Below are 26048 nucleotides of genomic sequence, written 5' to 3'. Positions count from 1 at the left end.
AGAAACATACCTGCAGCTATTCAGGTATGTTCTAAAAATAGAGGGAGACATCCCCAACAGATATTCAGGATTTTTACAGAATAAATCTGTAAATCTGATAAGCCAGAGACACATCTGGTATTTCTACTGTCAGATCCTAACCCCCCTTTACCTTCTTCCTCAGCCCAAGGTGTATAGGGTTTTCTTAACAGTAAAAGTGTATTTTGATATAAGAAGCCATGTCTCACATTCTGGAGCTAGCAACAGCTGAAAGATGGTTATTTGGGGTGGAGGGAGGACTGATATTACACTTTCATATAACTGTGATACATTTGTTTTAAAATGTCATCCTATATAATAAATTTTCTGGTTTTTCTTTTTTAATTTACCATTTGACTTTTTTAGAACCATGCAGGAAAGCCTTAACACCAAAGTTTTCTGAGCAAAATTGGAACAGTAGGACATGAGATGATGCAAAGCTGACCCTACAGGTATTTGAATGTCTAGAATTGTGTTAGAGAGGATAAAGGTCATGATGGGATGTGTAATCTCAGATCTCTAGTGTTGTGTGGGAACAGAGATGAGGAGGAAAATGACTGTCAGGAAGATTGCTCCCTTTCCATTGGGAGATTCCTGCAGTTACCCGAACTACTTTGCTATAGGGAAGGAGAGGAGCTGCTAAGCAGAGCCCTGACCCCCTGCCTCCTTGGCCTCACTGTTAGGAAAACCCAGCTGAAATCCCTCTGTCTTCTGAAATATTTTCTTAATCAAAACTCTCGAGAGTGCCTCTGTGGAGGGGAACAAGGCTCCCATTGAGGCTGCTCCCACTTCTGGGGGGTAGTGGCAGAGCTGCAGTGGAGGGGAAATGTCTTAATTTTCCAGATAAGCCATGACCATAAGGTTGCCTTAAATGTATATGTAGTTTGCGGCCCTGTTAATCAAAAAAATCTGTGGAAGATGATCTGAGGTGGTATACTAATCAAGTCCAGATCTGATAACAGAGAGCTGAGCTTTTTAATTAGTCAGTTGTGTGATATTTGCATATCTGTATAGAGCAGGCTGTTGGTTAAATATTGATTTAGCAGAGCAGCAATGTTCTCTTCCTGTTTGCACTCTGACTGCAAACACTGTGCTGCAGGTGGTAGGGACATGCTTGTTGAGTTTTCCCTGGTTTTAATTTAGAGGTAGTTCAATATGAAGGGCAAGGAATATCGCTATAATATTTAAACTTCAAATTAACAAACAAAAGAGACCATTTTTCAAACAGGGTCCTATCTAGTGCTACCAAATCTCTCTTAAATCTGACCAAAGTTCAATCAAAGTGGTAAAAGTGCATGACAGGGAGATCCCGGCTGTAGAAAACTGAAGGGGCATATTTTTACCACTACTGAAAACCAATTTGCAGTGTTTATTTTGGGACACAGGAGCCTCACACTGATCCTGTTGTGTATTTGGCTGTGCTTTACTCTGACAAGCAGAGCACTGGGGCTGGCTATTGCTTGTCAGCTGAAGATCCTCTCTGCAAATCCCCTGTGTGTCAGTTGTCTTTTGTGCTTTAGTGTCTGCTGTGACCACATGGACATTTGTTTGACAGGAGTCTGTGACCCTCAAACAGTTTGGTGAGTCATGGAAAGAGTGAACTCACCCATATAGAGTTTAATCTGTCCTCCTCTGATAGATTTAATTTCTGCTTGACAAGCTCTGCTCAGTTACATGGTGTCTGACCTGGCAATTGAAACCGAGTAGCCACCAGCAGAACTGCTTACCAGGGACTTGTCTCTGTGGATGGAGGATGAGTGTTAATATTCATGAGCTGTTACTCATTTACACCAGTAAATATTAAAACTTCTGTATAGCACCATTTGATCTCTCTGAGGAATAATTGTCTTTTGACAGAAATGCACAGCCACAGTGCGCTTGGTAAAAGCTGTTTGTTCTAAATAATGCTGATTTCTTTGAGGGAAGAATATATTTTAATGGATTTGGTTTCCTGTGTGTAAGCATTTGCCAGGATTAAGTAACAATTCTTTTGTAATTCTGATGACAGCAAGTAAAAGTGGTTCAGAGTCACAGAAGTGACTAGGTTGGGAAAGACCTCTGAGAGTCCTGACGGACAGAACTTTGAAACTATTATTTAAACAGAATATTCATTATAACTGTATTAATGAAAAATAGTGGGGGAAGTGTGCCCAAAACAATGGTACTTTAACCACACTGAGTAAACAAACAGATGAAGTTAAGAAACAACAATCTTCAACTGCAAGATTCTTTATTTCCAAAGCTAAACAGGTTCTGCTGAAATAGAGGTCTTCAAATAAAAAGCTCACTGGTTCTAAAGGTGATAATGGGCTCTAAGTATCCAGTGAGGGAAGTGTTTCTTGTCTCTAAATCCAATATTATCTGCTTCTCCAGGTCCAGAAACACAGTCTTCTTGCTCCTCCATCTCTTGTTTTCTATAGAGTAGTCATACTCTGAAGGAAAAACACACACCACACCGTTAAGCTTTGAAACCTGTATGCAACTCCATTGCTTTCCAGTGGGTTATGTCAGTGCTGTCAGAAATTAATGAAAATAGGCATCACCTGGGGCTACAGCAATCAACCAAAGAAATGGCAGTTTAGTTAAGTTAGTATTGTTACACCATTTACCAAAGAATGTATAGGCAAAATCCTTATGTGAGTAAAGAACAGGAGGTTGGAGTCATCCCTGCTTGAAGGAGCAATGTTTATAGGGAAGTTGGCAAAAACGTAGCTTTCTGAATGAGTAACTGATGTAAAATGAAAAGCAAATTTATAGTTGTTAAATGTCCATAGGCTTTAATGCTGTTGCAGGGGTTTCACTTGACCAAGAACTGCACTTACATGAACTAGGACCATTTTTTCCATTCTTAAGAACTGTAAATATGAAATAAAGAGCTGCTAAGCTATTCTAATTACATCCATACTGATTTTTGAAAATACTAGGGGAAATCCTGTCTAGCAAAACAGGTGTGTTTTAAAGACCCAAAGAAACAGAAAATTTTCTTAATTCTAAATACAACATACTGTTTTCTCTCTCTGTGCCTCCAGCTCCATTTCAGTTCTGTTTTGGCTTGAAACTTTTGATACTCTTGAAACTCTTGTTCACAGTACTTCAGGTATTTGACTTCTCTTTCAAAGAAATCAAGTACATTGGCATGCTGTTAACACAATGACAAACAAGAGTCATTACATGCCCAAAGACACAGATCTGTGGCTGATGATCTGAACAGTATTATTAGTTTATCTATATTGGGAATATAAATATCTCTATTTATCTCAATAATTTGCAGCAAAACAATATAAAGATGTGAACAACTTCAGACACGGTACAGATAGTGCTTATTTCAAAAGCACATGAATGAGTGGGAATGCTAGGAACAGTTTGCAAAATGTGCTTTCACTAAGCTAGAACCAGATATGAAGACATGTAAATTGAAGTACTAAATTTAAAGGGAAAAAATGGACGCAAATTTGGACAAGAAGGTGTAAAGAAAAAGGAATTCAGTATATTTACATTACTATGAACTCTATAGCATTGTTTTAAATGCATGAAACCAGGTGTCATTTCATGGATGTGGCAAAAAATGCTGAAGTTTTCATGTAGCGAGGTTGGAGCAGTGGAATTCTACCAAATGTCACTGAGGTTTCCTTTAGTTGACTCCTATCTGAGCTCTGTGCAAAGCCAGCTTTGCTACAGGTGATCTTTGGAGAATATGGCCATTCTGATCTCAAATTGATTGCCATCATTTGAAGGCAACTTTTTCCAGGCAGGCTTGTTTCTCTGTTGGGAGTTTTCAGGATAAAGTGTCAGAGATTAATAAAAATTCTTACCAACCTCATTACTCGAAGGATGACTTAGTGTTTGACAGATTTCCAAAACATGCAGTACTCCAAGATTGTCAGAAACAGCTAAAAAATGCTGCTCCGCTGAAAGATATTTGACAAAAAACATATAAACAATCCAAATTTCAACAGCAACATGAACCTCCACCCAAATACAATCTACAGAGGGTTCATTTTTGTTCTGGTCATTTTGGCTTATTGTTCACTGCAGCAAAAAAGGCAGCCTTATTTCTCTCTTATTTTATTAACAAATGAAATTCCCTTTAAAGTTTTTCTTTTTATCAGACTTTTTCTTTCTTAGTTAAATGTTTTCAGTTGCTTTTATGCTGTGATAGTACACTTAGAACTGATGTATGCAGTTTTGTATGTACAGTGTTAAATTAGTGTAAGTGTGTACTTATATAAGAGAGTTTGTAATAAGATTTATGTGCTTTGGAGTCACGGGCCAGTTTGCAAACGGTAGCACAATAAAGTGCAATCACCATCAACATACGTGAGGCAGTCCAGGGGCTGATGAAAGTGATGACTGATTTGGAGATGTTCTGGAAATGAGATGGCTCATGAGTTTTCTTCAGTAAGTCCCAAATATCTAGATTTCCATCATCTCTGCCAATGAAGAAAACTCCTGGTCTTGCTAAGGACCATTGTCCCGCAGTGTATCTTCCTGCAGAGCAGCTTGACTGAAGGATTGGTCCATTCTTAATTTTTTGTGAAAACAAAGATAGATCCAACAATCAAACAGTGCTATCAATTCATTCCTTCAGATCTCCTGTCATTGGAGTATGCTCACAATTTAAATGATCTTATTACAAAACTTTTGTCAATGGCAAAATTTGTATCACCTTCTGCAGATAAACAGAATTATGGGGAAGTAAAAAACCTGCTATGTCACTTCCAGTCTCTTAAGGTAATCTGTCTATCTGCTGTTAAAACCTGTGGTCTGGAGATTTTGTTAGGTGCAGTTAACCTGGACTCCTACATAAGAGGAACTGTAAAAAAAAACCCCATGTTTTTTTGTCTTCACATGATGAAAAAATTTCGTCCTAAAATACAAGTTCTTCAGACTTAAGTATACGTTTCCTTTATTCTTTGGTTTCCCTAGCAGCAGAAATAAATAGTTGAGAAGCTACAGTTTTTACGAGGTTAGAATTGAAGGTCTTTTTTATAGAAGCTTCTTTTATACCTGATTCGTTTCTAAACTATGAAGCTTTGTGACTTACAGACATTTCTGAAAATAGAGACTCAGAGTTTGTTATAGTTCTGTCTTGTATATCTATGAATTATGTTACAGCTGTGTTAAAGTAACTTACTGTAACCCCTTCTTTCCAAATGGCAAAATTCTGGCCCCCAATGCTTAGGAAGGTGTCTTCAAAAAATGGAGATCTCTGGAGAGTGTTGATAGTTTCAGTGTGAAGGCTGTATTTCTGAGTCTGCTGCTGACCTAATGGATGAAAAAGGCAGTTGCTTGTAACTTGTGCCTTAGTGATCAAGAAACAAGAGTGCAGGACCCAGAACAGGCTTTGAAGATACTAGGTACAGGAATTGGAATTACTGCAAATCTAATTATTTCCATGATTTGTGACAATAGGTGCATAGTGATGCACTGTGAGACTAGAGAGGATTGTGCTGTTCTGTCATGCCAGCTAAACTGCTTGCACTTTTGAGGGTGTCCTGCTAAATCCTATTGTCATCAGTGAGATAGACTATTAGAGCTGATGAGCAAGAACCTTAAAAAGACAGAGTATAGATGCAAATATTTTAAAGCTAGTGATATAGTAAAGTTCAAACAGGTATTGAGAAACTTGAACTTACTAACTGGTTTTGCTGAATTAGTATCAATTTTCATTTTCCAGTCAGAATAAACAATTTCTCCATCCTGTAATGCCAGAAAAACCAAGTAAATGCTAATGTTAGAGCTTAGTGGCTTTTATCAAAGTTACTTGTTTCTAACTTTACTTAATTATAACCATCATTAAATATGATCCGAGTAAATTAAAACCTGAATTTGCAGCCGATGACTGAAAACACATAAAAATTTTGCATCACCATTTTTCGGTTACATATTGCCAAAACAGCTTTACTTACCATCATATATGTAAGCAGTCCTTCCTGCAGAATTAGGGGCCCGGTTTTTATAGTTCATGCTTTGCTCCAGTATTTGAGGAAAATGTGACTGGAAGCGAAAAGGTAACTAGAAGCCAAATTTTCATTTCCATATGAACTCAAAACTGGGAAAGATTTTTTTAGTTTTAGATGCATAGGGTAGGTGAAGGGCTGTGAACATCTGGGACTTCTTAAAGTAAAATTAAGTTGGGGGGAAACTGTAGTATTAATGTTTACACCTGACATTCGGGAAAACACTAAAAAATTACTACTAATCTTATGCATTCTGGAATAAGGAAATACTCTTTGGTTCCTAATAAGCTCAACATATTTTGGAAATGTCTTCTAATTCTGCCCTTGAAATAAGGGTTCATAGTCTACCACGTATTGGAAGTTTATTATTTTTTTAAAGAATGTAACTAAAAGCATTAAAATGGAAGTAAAATGTGGCATGTTCAGAAAGATCTTTTCAGTTACACCTGAAGAAAACATGCAAGCCCATACATTTGTGAAAACCCTGTTATTTAATTGTTCAGTCTTTCAGATACCTCAGATTAACATTTTCCTTGGTAATATATTATTTTCACTTACTTCATTTCCAACAAAAAAGTTGGTGGATATATTCTCTAACACTTCTAGATTTTTGCTTGAAGAACTACTCATCTCTGTATATGGGCTCTCTTTGGCAGGTGCTCTTACTGCACTCAGAGATTTTGCCTTCCCTGGAAAACAAGATGGTTACATCTATTTGTTAAACACAGGAATTTATCAGACCAAGCAAATCCTTTGTCTTGTAAAGGTAGTTCGTGGTTAATGGGAATTTCAAGAGGAGAGATGAAGAAAGACTGACAGGTAAAACAGCAGTTCTATAGGTTAACTGTTTCCTAGTGGAATCTGCCCTTTGCTGCAGCTGCTCTGAAGTCAGTCCTTCCCATACCCAGACAACTACTTAGCGTAGCACCACCCGGTTCTTCCCCAGTTTTACACAGCATCAGTGTCTCCATGGGAACTGCCCTTATCCATCACTCGTAGCTGCTGCAACCAGGAGCTAACATCTCTGCTCCAGGGAATGGATTATGTCTAAAAATAGTTTTCTGTAATGGCTGAAAAGGACATACTGTTAGAGGGATAAAGAGGTTGTGTGGGGGACTTGCACAGGCTTTTGAGTGAAAGCAGGTAGAGTTACTGTGTATGCAGAGCTGCTCGGTTTGGATTCAATACGTGTGCATATCTGTGTAGTCAGTACATGCAGGTTGCACTTTGAACACCAGTATATTTAAGAAACCTTTTTCCCCAGATGTTTTTAGCTATACAACATTTTGTTGCTCAGCTTTTATTATGTATATACTGAAATACAAGCTTATTAAAGACATTTTCCCTAATAAGGTGTAATAAAACTATTACCTGAGGTTTTGTAACAATAATGCAGTTCCCTTAAGATAATTCTGATGGGACCATACTCTGTGTTGGTATCCCCTTCATGCAGACTTATCTGTTCAGAAAAAAGTGCATTTACTAAAATATTTTGTCAGATCTTTGACGTGTAAGTCTAAATTTTTTCTACTATAATGGAACAGGTCTTTCCAGTTTGCAGTGTGTTTGTAATACTCCACAAACAGTATTTGCTGCCTCACATACAAGCATGGATAAAATGCTCTTTGTGTTATCCTTCTCCTGTAAGAATTTTGCTTTGTTTCTAGCAAAAATACCCCAGCCCAGCTCCAGTGGTCACGCTTGTTCAACAACTATTCAGTTGCAGCTATTCTGAACAGCACAGATCAGCACACCTAAAATTATAATTATTTTTTTTAACTTAATGCTATTCTCAGCCTCACTTTTTTCACAAACTGCTCTGACCATTTTCATGAGACTGAATGTTGTTTTGCTAGTAAGTATGGTTTGACCGTGTTTTACTATTTGGGACCCACTGAGACAGACAGCAGAGCTGCTGAAAAGGCTGACAGGAACTTACACTAGTTACACACCTACTTCTGCACCTACTGCAGTTTTTTAGAAGCAGTCATGCTGTTTCTCATGAATTAGCTTTTAAAAATGCTTTTTATTGAAATTTCAAAGGAATGTTGAAGTATTTAATTTCATAATCAGAAGGAAAATCACAAGGAAATCAGTTTGCTGAAAAAATTAGAGTTGGGAAGGAAAATACAATATTTCTATGGAGTTCTGGCCATATCTACATTTCGACTTGATCCCTATGTTCTATATTTATGTACACTACCTTTATGAGAGGTTTCCATGAGAGATCTAAATGCTTAGAAGTATCTGGAACACCAGATGAAGGTTTTTCATGATGTCCAATGGCTGGAATATCCCAAAATAATATTGAGCTGCAAAATAATTGTATAATGTTATTCTCTGGTTTTATTTTGAAGTCAGATGCAATTTTCCACACATTTTAAAGTTTGGAGGTTTTTTAACCTTTCATCTTCAAACTTTACATAACAATAGAGGCTTTGAGAAGCAGACAAATGCTAGATACTTAATTGCTTCTTTTGTTATGATGAAATATATTTCTTTTTTCCCCATTTCATCAGTTAATTATACCAAAGTAGTTAAATATTGTTAATAGAGTTTGCTTATGGACAGTTACTGGGTGAACTTACTGGCACTACCTGGGTGAAATTCCTGGAGGCTGAGGGAACTAAATAGAACTGTGTAGCAGATAATCTAGTAATCCAAATCAAAAATCAGTCTCAATTTTTGTGTGTACGAATTTATTTGCTGACATTCAAGGCAAATGGTCCCACTCACTTATATCTGTCATCTCACTGGAGTTTTCAACCTTCTGATTGTTCCTTTTGCTCTACTCTGGACATTCATTCAGAGATTTGATAAAGCCAATGATAACTTTTCTCATTGCTGACATCTCCTTCCCTTTTCTAACAGGAGTTGCTCAGTGACCCATGCTCTTCAAGCATGACATTACAGTGACTTCCCTGTTATTATTTTGGGTAAATACTTTCAATTTGAAACCCTTGTGTGCGAGTAGTTAAAATAATTTCTTCTATGTGTATTACTTGCATTACACTGCAAACTTACTAACAAGGGTATTTTCAATCTTTCTTCTAATTTAATTCTTCAAAGTCTTCTCTGTTATTTGATTAGGAAAAATAACTTTGCATCATTATCAAATTTTGCTCTCTCTGATTCTCCCTTTGATGTAACTAACAAGTACATGATTGAGCCCAGCCATGCAGTGTTGAAGCCTCAAGCCTTTTGACATCATGAAAGCTAAACATTTACTCCTACTTTTTGCATTCTGTCTCCTTACCAGTCCTTCACACAGGATAATATTTGGTTATAACCATCATGACTATTCAGTCCACAAAAGAGGAGATTCATACAGAATAATTTTGCCAGCTAAGTTTCCAAGTTTAAATATAGTTTACAGTATTTTTGTGGACTTAGAATCTTTCAACAGTTTTTTGTGCATGTCACACAATCAAATGTAAGTGTAGAGGTGTAGCGTTCCAGGCTATGTATGATCAACACTCTTCTGGTATACACAGAATATAAATGTATACGTGCAAGGTTTTTCAGTTAATAAGCTCTTAATGCCATTACTGTAAAGGACAAGAATGCAAAGTGCTTGTCTTCTGCATACAAAATTTCAGCTACTCAGGATATGCTGATAGGAATCCAGAAGTGTGCTAGTTAAATCATGGATTATGCTCAATAACGATTTCCAAAGGCAACTGGAAGACATCTTGTAGAGTATATGTTGTATATACCAATCAGGGGAGCAGGTTACAAGCTGCAGGCAATTTTCACCTCTGTTTTGGTTGTCCTGAAAATAACAGTAATAATTATTACAGGGGAAGAAGAAGATGAGAGACAAAAACCACACTCTGCCACGTAAGTACTTCAACACATAAAACAGGTTACTAGAAATTAATTTCCTGTTTCTGCTTGGGTAGAGTTTGAAAATCAGGACTTATTAATTTGCAGTTATAAAGTCAAGCTATTTTACAAATGTACTTCAAGTGAACTGATATCAGCTTTGCCTGCTACACACCTAAAATTCTAAATTAACTGAGCAGGATAAATACTGGCACCACTGCAAGCCAGGCCCTCCTTAGTTTGCCATGTTTGTAACTTCTTTTATGCAGATTAACCAAAGAGCTAACCATTGAGAAATTTATTTCCCACTTGGCTTGACCTTGCTGTGGGATGGTAGTGATCCTTTCAAATGTTAATTACTAATAGTTTAGTTTGTATGTGTGGGATTCTGCAGGTTTTATACTACTTATCATTTACCAAGTAGTTATTGGCTTATTCCAAATTAATTTTAGTTACTCAGAAAAATAAAGATGTCAAGAGTACCAAGTTATTATAGGCTGAACCCTGATCAAATATCATTTCCAGTGATGAAAAATATATATATTGGCTAAAACTATTTATCAACCATGTAGCAAAATTTCAGCTACACTTTTTTTATTTTTTATGACAGTTAGGCCTACTCTAATTTTCATGCATGAATTTGTCTACCTGGAGTGATAATGGTAGTCTTGCAACCAGGCAAAGCTGAATTAGGTTCTGGGTATAACTTTGAATAATTTTTTATTAGTATATAATTATAAAACTCCTGATTTTAGGAACTGTGCCACAAAAACTGCTCTGCCGTGCAAAGGCTGATACATATTCCATGTTTATATAACAAAAAGTATGTCTCAGTACATGTTGCTAAATACTGATAAAGTGATTCCTTAGTCAGTGTTATTTATTAAGCAGGGTTTCTTGTATCTGTTATCCCAGATGAACATGAAAACAGCTTTCTCAGTCTAAATCTTGACTAAAAAACCCCACCCAAACAACAAAAACCACAACAATGTCTGCTATCCAATCCCTTTCCACATGTTTTACATCTGGTACTGATTAGTATCCATGGGTATTATTGTAGCATAAAATAATAATGAACAGTCGTATCAGCTTTCTTTTTATGACATATGTGTACCCTTTTCCTCACTTTTCTGGTAATGTTGCTAAGGACTGCAGTATCCTTAAAAAGTCTTAAAAATTTGCATAAACCTTTTAAAGATTTCAGTTTTCTTCCTCTTGGCCTGTTTTTCCACTGTCATTATTTGATCACTGCATTTGACTACATTTGCATTTCAAATTAATTTAGCAACCATTTGCAACACTTTGATGGTAATTGAGCATCCAGTACTCATATAATAGTGTTGGACCCTTTAACTACAAAGACCCTAAGTACTATGGAGCTTTAAAACCATCACAGAAAATGAATATTTTGAATACACAGGCAAAATGAATATTTTGAATACACCTTGAACAATGAAGGTAACCACAACACCACCATTCTTGGGTACCCAGATATTTAGGTAATTGAAGTTATTTCTCAGAATTTTTTGGTGACAGGCTAGATTGTTTGTAGTAGAAATTTAACACATTTTACATGTGGAAGGCTTATTAAAGTTTTGAATTATAATTTTCAGTGAAGTTGTAGAAATTTTTTTCAGTATGAGCAGATTTATGCCAGACTGAGAACCCAGCACAGCTGTAAAGCATAACAGGACAAGAGACATCAGATTTTTAATATTTACTAAATGCAGTGAGAAATAATGAAGGCTATTACAAATAATTGATGCTTTAATATTTTCTCCTGAGTTTACACGAGGATTTCTGAGGTAGTACATTAGGAAAATAATAAAAAGAAGAAAAGTGTATTTTTAAACTCACCTCAGAATGATGTGGCAGCCATTGTATATCTGTTACTGGTTTTTTGTGACTATACTCTCTGGAAGAGACTGCACAGTATTTCACTAGAGGTGGCTCTGTGCTACTCTGCTGGACTTGCATAGGTGATGGCTAGAAATGTTTTAAAAAGAGTTATCAGTGTATTTACAAATAGTAGATCTATCAAACAGAAAAACATTACTTTGCATTCTGTTAATGCTGCTTCACGTATTTCAGATCAGTTTATAGAACTTTCAAGGGGTCTAATACCTTCCTCTAGGGAAAAAAAAGAAAGGAAAGTATCAAAACAGGCCTTTGGATATGAAGCTCCAAAAACAATTCCATCATACCTCCATGGGCACGCACACATTCACTTATTAGTTTCTCCTCTGCTCTTAGGTCTCTCTTCTGATTATCCTCTTCATTGTCTTCTTCCACTGAAATCTTGTTCTCTTCCAAGCTACCTTTTCTCTATCCATAAACATCTAAAATACTTTTCAGTATTCCATTCAGTAACAATATCTCTGTGTTTGATAGGCTTCGTAAGGCAAGAGCAGAGAGTATGTTGGTGCCCATTAGAGAATAGAAGCCTAAGTCACACAAAATGCAGTAAAGCTATCAAGCTGTACTAATCAGATAGAAATTACATTGTGATAATGGTTTTATTTCATGAACTCATCAGATTTCTTATCCTTTCTAGTCTCTCATTGCAAAGATTATCTACTCCTCTCTTTTGAATCAGGACACCTTCACCCATTTTTCCTTCACTGCAATATATTTACAATGGAAGAATTTACCATATTAATAGCTGCTATCTCAATTTCATAGAATTGTAGAATGTTAAAGGGTTGGAATGGGCCTTATAGATCATCTAGTGCCAGCACCCCTTGCTATGGTCAGGGACACCTCCCACTAGACCAGTTTGCTCAAGCCTTATCCAACCTGGCTTTGAACACTGCCAGGGTTGGGGCATCCACAATGTCCCTGGACAACCTGTTCCAGTGTCTCACTACCCTTACAGTAAAAAATTTCTTCCTAATATCTAACCTAAATTTCCCCTTTTTCAATTTGTGCCCATTACTCCTTGTCCCATCACAGAGTCCCTCTCCAGCTTCCCTGTAGGCCCCCTGCGGATACTGGAAGGTTGCTTTTTCTTCTCCAGGCTGAACAGCCCCAACTTTCTCAGCCTGTCTTTATAGGGCAAGTGCTTCAGTCCTCTTATCAACTTCATGGCCCTTCTTTGGACTTGCTCCAACGGCTCCATGTCCTTCTTATGTTGGGCACACTAGAGCTGGATGCAGTACTCTGGGTGGAGTCTCACAAGAGCAGAGTAGAGGAGGAGAATCACCTCCTTCAACCCACTGGCCACACACCTTTTGATGCAGTCCAGGATCCCGTTGGCTTTCTGGGCTCTGAGCACACACTGCTGCCTCACGTTGAGCTTTTAATCAACCATCATGCCTAAATCCTTCTCTGCAGGGCTGCTCTCAGTCACTTCTCTGCCCATCCTGTAGGTTTGTCTGGGGTTGCCACAACCCAGGTGTAGGACCTTGCACTTCACTTTGTTGAACTACATGAGGTTTGGATCAGTCCACCTGTCAAGGTCCCTCTGGATGTCCCACCCCTTCCCTCCAGCATATTGACTGCTCCACACAAGTTGGCGTCATCAGCAGCAAACTTGTTGAGGGTGCCCTCGATCCCACTGTCCATGTCCCTGAGAAAGATGTTGAACAGGATTGGCCCCAGTACTGACCCCTGAGGGACACCACTCCTCACTGATCTCCATGTGGACAAGGGACTGTTGACCACAACTCTGCATGTGGCCATCCAGTCAGTTCTTTATCCACCAAATGGTCCATCCACCAAATTCATGTCTCTTCAATTTAGAGACAAGATGTCGTGCGGGTCAGTGTCAAATGCTTTGCATTAAGTCCAAGTAGATGATGCCAGTTCCTCTGCCCCTGTCCACCAATGCTGTAGCCCCATTATAGAAGATCACCAGATTTGTTAGGCATAATTTTCCCTTTGTAAAGCCATGTTGGCTGTTACCAATCATTTCTTTGTTTTCCATGTGCCTTAGCATACTTTCCGGGAGAATCTGCTCTGTGATCTTGCCTGACGCAGAGGTGAGGCTGACTGGTCTGTAGTACCCTGGGTCTTCTGCTTTACCCTTTTTTTAAATGGTGGTTATATTTCCCTTTTTCCAGTCATCAGGGGCTTCACCTGACAGCCATGATTTTTCAAAAATGATGGATAGTAGCTTAGCAATTTCATCTGCCAGCTTCCTCAGGACCCACAGATGAATCTCCTCGGGTCCCTATAAGGCACAATCCAACCATCACCCCTGGACTTACCTTAGTTGCCACTTCTGCCGCTGCTGTCGCCTCACTGTCTGAGTCGACAACTTCATCAGCAACAGGTTTTTCAATTTGCAGTTTCTCTCCATATTGAGAAATATCCCACAGTACAACCTACAACGAGAAATGAGTATAATACAAATTATTTCATCCTGTATATTAATACTAATTTTTTTCCAAATCATGGAGGTTCAGGGAAAAATAAGAAATTCTCTCTTTGCGTTAGAATTTATAAAGTCTTTAAAGTATTTTCTCTTTAGTCTGATGCAATCAATTGAAAGGCTACACTTGTCTCAAAAAAAAAGTCTTTACAACTTGACCTACAAAGAAGCATCATACAATAATGGTTTAGCTATGGAATAACCAGGCATAGCTTCAGTCCAGGATAAGAGAGCTTCTAAGAGTCTGTGACATCTGTCTTCTGTCCCTATATATTACTATAGATGTTGAGTACATCACTTCACCCTTATTTTCATCCTGTAAGAAAATACAGAAATATCCAATTTTATTTTTAAACAGTGAATTAACACCTGTCCATTGATGCAGCCACCAGCAACGATATTTGGATCACTTGGACTGAACTGGAAGCAGTAAATGTCTTCAAGACACTCCAATATTAACTAGAAAGAAGAAAAACAAGGTAGTTGAGAAATACAGTCACACTGTTTGTTTTTCTCTTGTTATTTAAACACTTGGCATATTTAAAAGTCTTGGTTAAATACCTGGGGGTGGATAGGGTCAGAAAAACTCCAAAAAAATATTACTGATCGGTGCAGCCGTGATTTTTTAGAAAGTTTAATTTGCTCTTCATAAGAAAGCTGCTCTCTTGCTGACACTGCTATAATCCCTGAATGAGAAAAAAAATTAATTTTCTCAAAAGACACAATTCAAGTTTCAACACACTGTTAATTATTCTGAGTGACTTATATTTATACCTTCTGAATATAGTGCAAAAAAAAGCAAAATAAAAACCCCAAACCAAAACAAACCAACCATGTTTTTTTTTCTTTCAGATCAGCTTTGAAGAAACTATTTTTGTTACTTAAGATGAAGGTATTTAACAATGAGTCATTGAACCTAAGTATCAAGATAAAATCCAGCTTTTTTTGCTGCTGCTCCTCAGTAGTGTAATACTGCACCTGAAATGATGTGACAGGCATATAGTCCTGGCCACCCATCCTGAAACCAAATCTTTTGTAGCCCAGTTAATTTTCTACACAGGCTTCAGTGTTGGCTAGTAGTGCAGCGGGGGCATTTACATAGAACTTAAGTGGGGCTTTAAGTCTGGCTGTATAGAACAATAATCCACAGCAGGGGGCAGGAGTTGACATTTAATATGTCTTGTGATGCTCGCTGGCACTCATCAGAGCCTCATCCCATCGTGGCTGTAACATTCCTCACAAGTGTTAAGGGTCCTACAAGAGCCAGCCTTGGGGAGAAGGACAGTGGTATGCAGAGCCATCTGAAGCACTTGGCACAGTTGCAGCCCTGCTTGAGTGAGCCTCATAAGGGAGAAATTTCTCTTTCCTATGAGCTCCACTCATACATTAGTGTGAAGGACTTTGCATGGCCTATCTCCTGCCTGAATTCTACAAAGAATTTGTCTCTCATTTTTCATTTCATCTCAAATCAGCAATTCTGACAGGTATACTAAATTAGTTTTGATTTGTTTTTAAATTTGAAAGCTGATTAATTTTATGAAAGATGCATATTTTTTAGCTCTCATATAATACCCGTCACTGAAGACTCAAATGAGCATTGTAACTGCTTTACCAGAAGCCATGGGATGCCAGCAAACGCAGCTAATGGTTCTGTCCTTGAGGTACTGCAGGTTGGTAAATGATTGGTGTGCTTTAAGGTAAACATCTGGCTTGCCATCAGAACTGCTTTTGTCTTCTGCTAGGGCCTTCCAGTCATCAAAAAAAGCATTCATAATTTCATTTTGCTGCAATGCAATTTCCACTCTGTTTTGTGGAAAGAACAGTTAACGCTTCAATAATCCAGATGTGCCTACTCGGTAATAGAATCACAAAAATTTCTTTAAAGAGGCAGCTTTTGTTTTACACAAAATTGTGACCACAGTAGTTAAAAACTTAATTCATCAGTGATGCATTGCTGCAAGGAAACCCTCTTACGTTTAAATAGAAATAGCCATTGTACCAAGAATTTAACTCTAGTTCTGTGTGCACCAAGTACAGCCCAATTCTTGTGCAAAAAGTGTAAGTGGGACTTGTCCCATGACTGAGGACATAGTCATGGGTAGGACTGCACCTTTGCTCACTGCATAACCCTCTGCTTGAGTGAGCAGTGTTTGAAAGATCAGCTTTGCAGTTTATTTGAAAAGATGTATCACTATTAACTTTAGCAGTTTAATATCTATTTAAAACAATAATTCATATTTATATGGCATAGACTTTATGTAATTTTTAACTATTATTATTAATTACTTAATAATTAATTAATTTTAATTAACTATGAAATTAATATGTTAGTATGACAATAATAAACAAGGGAAAAAAGTGTATAGAAACAAAAAGTAAAATTGGTATTTGACTAGACCAATGATCCACTCAGACAAGAGTACTTGCTTGTATTCTGTATTATTTCAGGTAGCCTTTAAGGGTATTGCTGCAGTAATTTTACCTTAAGTGTACTGATGTAAGAAATTCTTTCAGCCTCTCAGATGACAGACTCTCTGCTTTCTCTTCCTCTGAGAACTGCCTAGGACAATACTGCGTGGCTGCATTTTTTGGATAGGTCCTAGCCAGTTGGAATAAATTTGAATGTAAGTACAGAAACCATTTCAGAGACAGAAACCCATGTAGTGTGTGAAATTAAAAAGTAAATGTATTATTTTTTTCTAGAAACTCTTTGGAAAAGAGTGGAAGAAGGAAGATGCAAACAGAGCATCTCATTTTGTTCTATTAATTAATCAGTTTGCAACTAACTCCAGAATTTTAGTTAGGAAACAGTGCATAGCTTAATAAATAAACTTGTAAATATTTTCTCATACTTACCATTTTGTCTGAGTACTAGCTTCTCTTACTTTCGGAACTATTTGCACCCCCACATCTTTTTCAAGCATTTTAATACTGAAAGTTTTGTCTTCATAAGAAGTGCATTCAACATAACTGTCTGTTTCATGTGAAGCGTTCTTATCAGTAAATGCAATTGGTGCACCAAACTTCCTGCGTACTCGAGAAATCTTGAATTTAATCTGGAAAAGATGTATTTCCATGGTTAGTAGAAGAGAATGTTTTTGTAAAAACATTCTGTAAAATGGCAGCATTCGTATCATCATAGAATTAGTTCTATTGATGATTTCTGTGTTGTGTTAACTTATATTTCTGCATTTTGAAATTCTGAAGTGCTCTTAGAAATAACCTACATATGTAATAGAACACAGGTTGTATTTCTAAAACAAGAAGTTGCTGTAACATTTTTGGATAACTGCTAGTAGAATAAGAGAAATACATTTTCTAATTCATGCAATATCAAAGTCTCATGTTTAATTGAAGGATTAATTTGCAGAAAGCCTTATGTAATACTAAATTAGGCTTCCAAGACCTAACTTCTCTGCCCTTCCCTCTTAGCGGAACTCTCAATTTGGGTGAGGTATTTCAGCTTTCCTTGCACTACCTAGGGAGAGAAAAGTACTCTGAAGAAGATTCACAAAAATTTGAGTGAGGAATTTCCTTATAGTGAGAACTAGGAAGAAGGGATGTGGCTTGACTTCCACCCACAAAGAGAAGTAGGCACTTGATTTCAGGCAGTAGAAAGGTATTGCTTTGTCTTGGATTCACAGCACTTTTGAGTGGACCTTGCTAGCAATGTAGAATACAGAACACTTGGACTGTCAATGTGTTAAATTTGGTGACTGTGAATTAGCTTTAGAACAATCGGACATCTTTTTAAGTATAATCAAGATGTCCAGTTTCTGAGAACTATCAAAACTTAGCCAGTCTCTCCTGAGCAGGGATTTAGGTATTGAGTAAAAATCACTGATGGACAGTTAGATGCTTACAGATGCCCCACACATCACAAGTTAGGTGAAAGCTGTGAGCTCTACTTTTTGGACATATAATTTTCTCAGTATAATCTGCAGGTGTAATTACTCAAATATGTCCTTCTGTAAAGTCAGCTTGTAATACTTGTAGTCAGTAACACTTAAAAGTCTTGCATGCTGCTTAAATGCCATCCATGGAATGAAACAGAGTTCACTGAGCTTCAAGGATACAGAGCAGTAACTCAGTTTGTAATCTGACCACACTGTAAATTAAACAAAAAGCAGCAGAGGTGCCAATGACCAAAGAGGATAAGGACCTTTGAATTTATACCTTAAAAAGTAGTTATGTTCAATGCAGTCTCACATGCCTTAGTTGCAGGACTAAAAGAGAACAGAGTCTAAAAATAAAGTTTCTACAGCACTTTCAGTTTTTGTTAAAAGTGAAGCTATTTCTCTATTTCTCTCTCTTTGTTGGTTTTCCTGAAAGACCTCAAGCAAAACTAGGATCGCAACTTCCAGCTTCCTGACTTTTTGGTTTTAAGGAACTTAAAATATATTTCGGGGTTTTATATTTATTTGATTGACTAACATCTCTTAATTCTGACCTTTGTAACATTGTCTTTAACAGATTCTTCTTCAACTTCCTTTTCGCTGCCAAGAGAAACCCAGGGTCTGGGGATAAGAGGCTTAAAAGGATCCAGAACTTCCTCTCTATCTTCTTCTTTTTCTTCTTCTGCAGTTTCTGGAGGCTGTGACATCAAATAGTGAGAAATGTTACTTTTCCAAAAATTTATTACTGAAATGTAAGTATGAACTAGAAACCCAGTTTTCAGTCTTCATTCACACATTCTTTACTTTTGTCTCAATGCAGTGAGTCTGGCTATACTGTGCCCCTGGGCAGGGCTGGATTAGCATTCATTTGTGCATTAGAATTTTCCAATAAATGTTACATGTTTAATATTTAACTACTAAACAGAGACTCTTGTCTTGAAAGCAAAACACTTTTATATAAAAAGAATTTATACTGATTTTCTGCTGGAACTGCAGTTTAATTTTCTTCATTGCTACTTCTCCTGATTTCCTGATGCCGGATGACAAACTAATGTTGAAAAATTATATAATCTTCCTATAAACCTTCTCCTATAGTGCACAAGGGAAATGTTCTATGTATCTAGGGCTATTTAGAAATCAAGAACATTTCAATGTATGATTTGAAGACTATATATCCCTCCATATTGGGAAAAATAAGTATAATATTTATTTGAAGATAATATATTGTCCTTTATTTTTATGTCTGAGAAATCTGAGTCTTGGCAAAGAAAATTAATACTTAAGATAAAAATGTAGCAATGGGGGTAATACTGGCCGTCTGAAGTAAAATACAAAAATTTAATTCAGTCCTTCTCAGTATAAAAGATATTTTTACAGTGATACACATATTTTTCCATGCTCAGATTACCCATTAGAGAAACATCAGATGCTTATGATTACAATATCATTCCTGAAGTATATGTTTGAGACTAGATTCTGAAATATTCATAGATAGAACAATGCTGTGGTATACTTGGATTTTACCTTTACAAGGTTTTCCTTGGCTTCCTCAGAAGCAACAATGTAAAAGTTTTGTCCGTACTGGAACTTTGCATCAAAAACTACCAAAAGTTCTTCTCCTGGATATTCCTATTTTAATTAAAACAATTAGTGGAAAACTGAAAACAAATAACATTCAAAAGAAACATGAGGCTGTGACTGGAACAGCTACCACTAGTGTTAATTTAGTATCTTAGGTTAATTTTGTGGTCTTAACAGTGAATTTCATGTGCTAATTGAAAAGAACAGATGGATTTTATTTTGTAATAAAAATAAGTCTGGGACAAAACTAATCTTTCATACAGAGCATTAAACAGAAAAGAAACTGTTTTAATGATTCTCAATAAATAGGCCATGAATTAGGGGAAGCCAAGTACGTAAAGCTCTGCCAGTTCACAGAATCAAAACTAATAGTATTTATGTTACTTTTAGCATATTTTCAATCTAAAGTTAGCAATAAAAACGTTCATGGAGAGCTATGAGAAACTTTGAGTTGACAGTGGTCCATGACCTATAGCATTCAGATGTTACAGCATTAGTGTATTTACACAGAGTCAAACAAGGGCAGACCTTTTCCCTTGAAAAATATACACTCTGAGAGCATGAAGTCTTAAAGTGAGAATGAAATAAGCTACATACTAGGACAACTTTTCTGACAGGGTAGAAATCAGAAATGTTAGCTCTTGTTTCCAGGTCCTGAATGATATCTTCTTTTTTAATAATTTTGAAACAATTTTCTTCTGTGACATCTTCATCAACTCGGCAATTAAAAATTTCTTGGGTCTTTGTAGTCAAAACTAAAGGAAAGATTTCTGGGTGGCCTATGAAAGAAAGCAAAATTGCTTGATAAACAGTTTAGAGTGTTGTTTAAGCACACACATATACTTTGATAAGTCTGTGTCTTTACTGTTTATAGCAGAATGCCTTTGAATCACTCAGCTTCCTTCTCAGTATTTTGGAAGGCAGAATACAAATTATGTTACATTTTATTAATCTTTAAAAATACACAACGTTTCATACTTAATGAATATGATTTTCCTGTTATGAATTTTTTGGGTTTTTTTCTTCTCGATCAACAGGTGATCAAGAACTTTAGTGAAAAGTCATTAATGGACTGGTTTTAATACATTAAGGACACGAATGCATGGCTCTGATTTATGAAAAATCCTTGGACAGATATAATGCAGTCCTTCCCTGAAATGCAGTCCCACATTAAGCTAATGTTTAATCTAGATGAGGCTTCTATACTCTCCCAAATAAGGATGCTTTTCTGATTTTGGACTTTCATCTTGCTCTCATTGAGTTCAGAGAGCAGTAGAGTCTATTTCTAGCAAAGCAAGTGAGACTAAAACAAGTTCACTAAGATTAAAGACAGATGTTTATTTTCAGCTTTGTTGGAAAACAGGAAGCTCTTGTTTTCTACACACATGACCTCTGTTAGGTTCATTCCTATTAATTCAGAACAAGATATTTTTTATCCTAGCTCTAGCACTGATATCTTCATTGGTTTTAGTGAAGCTGGATAGTTAGGTAACCTGAAACTGTGCTTTGCAAACACTCATCTGAAGATAATATACAGTGCTTCCTGTTAAGTGTGTGCCAGCTGTATGTACGTAAGGTAATGTATGTAATACTGGTTTTTCTCATGTTACATGTTCTGTATTCCAGCTGACATTACAGCTGTAGTCAAGATCACTCTATTCCCAGCTAGTTGAATCCTGCTGCCAGGAGACTCTTCCTTTGCAGTACTGCCCTGCTGGCAGACCCATGCGTCGGGTCTCAGCTGCCGCTGTAAGAGCTTTCTTCATGAGGGCCGCTGTACTTCTGCCTGACAAGGCCAGCAGACGGTCATCTTTTTGGTGAACTGGAAACTGTAAAGGACTTAGGGTCATGTATACTATGTACTATTTATATGTGCTGAAATGGGCTGGCTCTTGTGACAATAGCTGATACTTTCTATCAGCTTTGTTTCATTCTTTTTTCCTAGTTTAGTCACTTAGTATTTTATCTTAATTCCCAGCACCTCTGGTGTTTTTCCTCTGTGTATGCCTTAAAGAGAAGCTCATATACCTAAATGATGATTATGACCAGCTGTGTCAGCGTGTTTTGAGAAGTCATCTCTAACCTAAGCCAACAAGGACTGACAAAATGATAAATCCTCCTTAATCTCTGTTATTTGGGGAGCTAAATCTCTGCACAATCCTATCGCATAATGCATAATGCTGGATGAATCTGACATTTATCCTTTAAAATCTTTCAATGCTGCTACTCCACTGCATCTGCTCTGCTATGGTCGTCACTAAAATTAATTACATGCATGATGTTTCTGGTACGTGGCTACACTATGCCAAGTATGGATTACTTAGTGTTCAGTAGTCATTTTGTAGCACATACAATCTGTTTGTAGCATGCACAGTCCATTTGTTCACTTTCCTCACAAGCTGTAATCAATATTCCATGTCTTTCCTTTTTGATATCTTGGAGAGTTCCAGGATTTCTGTGTGGGTGCTTCCAGAAAACACAAAATCATAAGGATGTTGACTGGGAAAGACCTTTAAGTCATCTGGTCCAAACTCACTGTTGCTTATACCAGACCTCAAAAATCCTAACCAGGAGTAATGGTTGTTTATTCAAGAAGCTTGTATGATGTTAGTTTTTTTTAAATGCTGAATTGTCTATACAGCCTTGTGCACAAATGCTAGTGCTAAAAAAAATATTTTTAAGGAGATGTAGGTTTCAGTGTCAAATGAAACAATACAAGAATGCATTAAAGTTGAGCAAAAATAGAACAGACATCACTACAAGAGGAAACAGACTAAAACAGATAGTCTATTTTTTTCCAGTGCTCTACTGCTGTAAGTCCAAGTTAAAAAACAGAGTAATGAACAAAAATAAAATATGTACACCTTTTAGTCCAAGGAACTAAAATTCTATATTACAGAATATGATTTTTAACAGAATCTGTAATATAAGGAGCTGATACTGGAATTCTTACTATTGTAAACATTTTTATTGAATACTCCTTTCCAGTAAAAGGTGTGTAATGTCTGATCATAGGCTTCACATTGTTTTTCTAATAGTAAATTGTACTTGTATAATTTGTAAGTCAGCAGTTCTTAGTGCTATGAGAACTTCACAAAGAACCAAGAAACTCTAAGGAGAAGCAAAGAACACTTACAGGTCTTATGCTAAGAAGATACCATGCATGCAGTTTAAATCCTGCACAGACACTGCTTACACTGCTGTTATTGTCCTGCTTTAGCAACACGTTTCTAGCAGTAGTTTAGCTATTAGAGCTCTAACCTTATTTGCCAGTAGGTGGAGGTACAATTCTGTCTTACTGACTTAGTATCTCCTGGAACACTGAAAGTACATTTTTATAAAGGAACACTTAAATCATCTGAGGGATCGCTCTTTGTGCATTTTTATTAACTGCAGCTTAGCCATTTCACTGATGTTAATCAGAGTGCAATTTTCACTTCCACCCATGTGTTCAGAGGATTATGTAAGAAAACAAGTGATTTACAATTTCTTTTAAAATTAACTAGTTTGTGTATTCCTTGTTTGCCACATTGTTTTAGCTTTTAACAATAAAAGCTCTAGTGTACAGGCCAATTAATAAGACAGCCCTTCGGGTTGTTCCTGTAAACCATAGATAAATTTTACATTGACATCAATTTAAGTTATATCTGAGGAAAAATTGTGCAAATTAGGTCAGAAGTAAAATCCAACCAGAAATATGAAAAATAAAAACCCACTGAAAATAATTTTATGTCTAAGAAAAAAGAATATATTTACATTCAAATAATTACATATTTTTAGCTCTTAACTATGGCTATGCTTAAAACTGAACTTTTCTTGCACATAAGCCAAAACAAATGCTTGATATCTTCTGACTTTTAAGTGATGAATTTTTTCCCCTGCAAAACAAATGATGCTAATCAATGTCTATTGGCACCTATGATAAAAAAACACAAGTGATATATTAAAATCATCTTCTCACCAAATTTAATAATGATTTGACAAAGATCAAAGATTAAAAAATTATAAACATATTTCATGTTTTTCTTTCAATTGCTTAACTATTACTAAATGCAAAGATTTTGCACCCTGTAATTTTCTTGTGATCCCAACTCCTCTCAACTCAAGATAAAAACCTCCTCTACAAACCCATATCTGTTTCCTATTCAGAGAGCCACTATAATCACTACTGCAATAGCTGTGTTTCTTCATAGTTTGTAATTTTTCTCATTCTTTAAAAAACCCCAAACTTTCCTTATTATTCCCTGGCATTAGTAACACTGAAGCTTCAAAATGCCTTGAGTATTCCAGAACTACTACTTTAAAGCATAGTCATCATAGCACTTACCTATACTGGCCATAGAAAGATCAGCTTCATCTTTTTCATCTGAAATATAATGACATGGTGTTATCAGTAATGTTCTGTATGTTGGTTACAAAATTATAACCAGTAACTGTAGCTCTCTTGGTTATTTATAAAAAACAGCATATTCTAATTTTTTTTAATGCATGGGGCCAAAATAATTAAAGTAGCTTTTGTGGGAGACCAGATTGCTGCTTGTTCCATTACTGCTGTACTTTACATACCAAGCTGTTTTCCTTTTCCTTTTGAGGATTCCTTAGCTTTGTTTCCACCTTTCTGTTTCTTTGCTGAGGTTTTTGGACCTTTGCTGGATGCGAGATTTTCTGACATTTTTCCAGATTTCTCTGGAGAAAGATACATATCATCAATAATTTTAAATAGACAATAGAATACACCTTGTATGAGTGAACATTTGGTTCATGATTTTATGTAGCTTATCGTTATAGTAACATTTTCATATGCAGCTAAAGGTATGTTTCATAATTTTAAATCATAAGCTGTATTTTTATCTAATAGATGGAAAGAGTTCATCTGTCCAGGTTACATGAAGAGAGGGGTTTCCCTTACAGAAAGCTAAGGACCTGAGCTACAGTGGGAAAAGCGTGGGTGAAAATTTACCAGTTACAAATGTTTGTCCCAATGTCCTTAAGTGTAAATCATTACTCAGCTGTACAAAGCATTTCTATTTCCAGTTTATTTTTCAGTGTAGGTCTGTGGAGGACAAACTCAGAAAGATGTATGCATAATTACATGTAGCAACCACACAACTGGAGACGATACTGTATAGCAGGCTACTCCTGTTTCGTTTACTCTCTTTCTTCCCAGTATCTAGAAAAAGGATTAGAACAGTCGTGCAGGAAAGGCTCAGTTCCAAGGCAAGAAGGAAATGCAGTTCAGCCTGCCCGCTGTACAGACCGGACAGCACCATCATGTGGGAGATGCTCACATAGCAGCTGACAGAACAGCTAAATCGGGATGGCCCAAATTCTCTTAGAGGTATTGAAAATTGTTGGATGATATTACTGAACAGCCAAAGATGTTCAGCTGGGATGAGGGCAACGGGGCTCTCACTTTGTGTCCTGCCTCTTCCATGTTCACACTTTTTAAACCTGTAAACTGAGTGGGAGAGGAAGAATTTTTAAAATGTCTACAAAGCACCTACAGTATTTGGATGCTATTACAATTTTAACACTAACAAGAGGAAAGTAGATGCACTTACAGGACAGAAAGAGACAGCACCTTCAAGAACGCTGGATGATATAACTACTTCTGATGATCTCTTGCAGGAGCTACAGCCTGTCTGCCCGTGCACGTGAACAGCACAATTACTTCAAGACACTAAAGGTGAAAATGTGAGTTTATAAAATAAATGTTCTGTCTTGACAATTTCATTATGAATAGCCTAAAATAGTGTAAGTGCTAAAACAAACATGCCATGGTCTGTGCATTCTCGATTTCAGTGGCATACCCTGGCTGAGAAACAGTGTTTCACTCTTTTGTAACAAAATTCTCGAATACTCCAGAAGCGAGCAGTATAATTTTAGCTTCCAATATGAATTTTAGTTTGGGGATGGCCATTGATAGCAAGATATAGGCCATGGATTATAGCCTAGTTGTATAGCCTGGGTTTGGGATAAATGTTAACCTCCCATGAATTCAAGGTAAATTTTGCTGTTGACTTTGATTGGAGCAGAGTCTGACATTTGTGTTATAGTTATGCATTTTTCTTTTTCACTCCAATCAAAATAGAAAAATGTACTCTATAAATCCTCAGACTCTTTTCTGTAGCATACTGGATCTTGCAGATCACAGGTGACAAGCTTCATCCATGGTATGTTAGTGCATTTCTCTATTATGTAATCTCTCTTGATTATGGCAAACGCAGCTCCCTTCATTAATCTGTTTGAAGAGCTGTAGCAATTTTATCTTCTGCTTCTTCCAAAAAGCAATGACAATACCAATGCAAAACAAATTAATGTTTCAGAATTCTGAAACATTTGCCTTGCACAGGATGATGTTTTTGGAAAGTTAAAAACCCCACAAGTCATATATAA

General features: G+C 36.7%; 2 protein-coding genes and 1 long non-coding RNA gene across 4 annotated transcripts in view; 2 read left to right on the top strand and 1 right to left on the bottom strand.

Annotated features, from left to right (window-relative positions):
* Positions 1 to 2242: 2242 nt before the first annotated feature.
* WDR63 (WD repeat domain 63) lies at positions 2243 to 25330 on the bottom strand. Of its 2 annotated transcripts, none has more exons than XM_017805395.1 (23): positions 25214 to 25330; positions 24219 to 24338; positions 23980 to 24018; positions 20250 to 20431; positions 19596 to 19700; positions 18626 to 18769; positions 17032 to 17231; positions 16658 to 16774; positions 15788 to 15978; positions 14737 to 14861; positions 14545 to 14634; positions 14012 to 14128; positions 11661 to 11789; positions 9695 to 9750; positions 8182 to 8290; positions 7350 to 7437; positions 6537 to 6667; positions 5655 to 5718; positions 5153 to 5283; positions 4336 to 4540; positions 3835 to 3926; positions 3024 to 3157; positions 2243 to 2450 (listed from the first exon to the last, which is right to left on the bottom strand). In XM_017805395.1, exons 2-23 carry the CDS (start codon positions 24322 to 24324, stop codon positions 2444 to 2446), a joined length of 2562 nt encoding a protein of 853 aa, XP_017660884.1. In that variant the 5' UTR covers positions 24325 to 24338; positions 25214 to 25330; the 3' UTR covers positions 2243 to 2443. The 2 variants fall into 2 exon arrangements, with proteins under 2 accessions (XP_017660884.1, XP_017660885.1); XM_017805396.1 differs by having other exon boundaries at positions 3835 to 3923.
* Positions 14541 to 16781, top strand: LOC108492760. Its single transcript, XR_001873217.1, has 3 exons — positions 14541 to 14654; positions 15734 to 15845; positions 16690 to 16781. It is a non-coding gene; the product is annotated as an uncharacterized LOC108492760 (long non-coding RNA).
* Positions 25283 to 26048, top strand: part of LOC108492754 (mucolipin-3-like) — an 18998-nt gene continuing 18232 nt past the window's right edge. The window contains exon 1 of the mRNA XM_017805398.1: positions 25283 to 25346. The gene's annotated coding sequence lies outside the window, so the exon portion shown is untranslated. The remainder of the gene's footprint in view (positions 25347 to 26048) is intronic.

Source organism: Lepidothrix coronata, unplaced genomic scaffold (genome assembly GCF_001604755.1).
Source record: "Lepidothrix coronata isolate B3197 unplaced genomic scaffold, Lepidothrix_coronata-1.0 Scaffold12, whole genome shotgun sequence".
NCBI lineage: Eukaryota > Metazoa > Chordata > Aves > Passeriformes > Pipridae > Lepidothrix > Lepidothrix coronata.
This window is presented reverse-complemented; position numbering and strand designations above follow the sequence as displayed.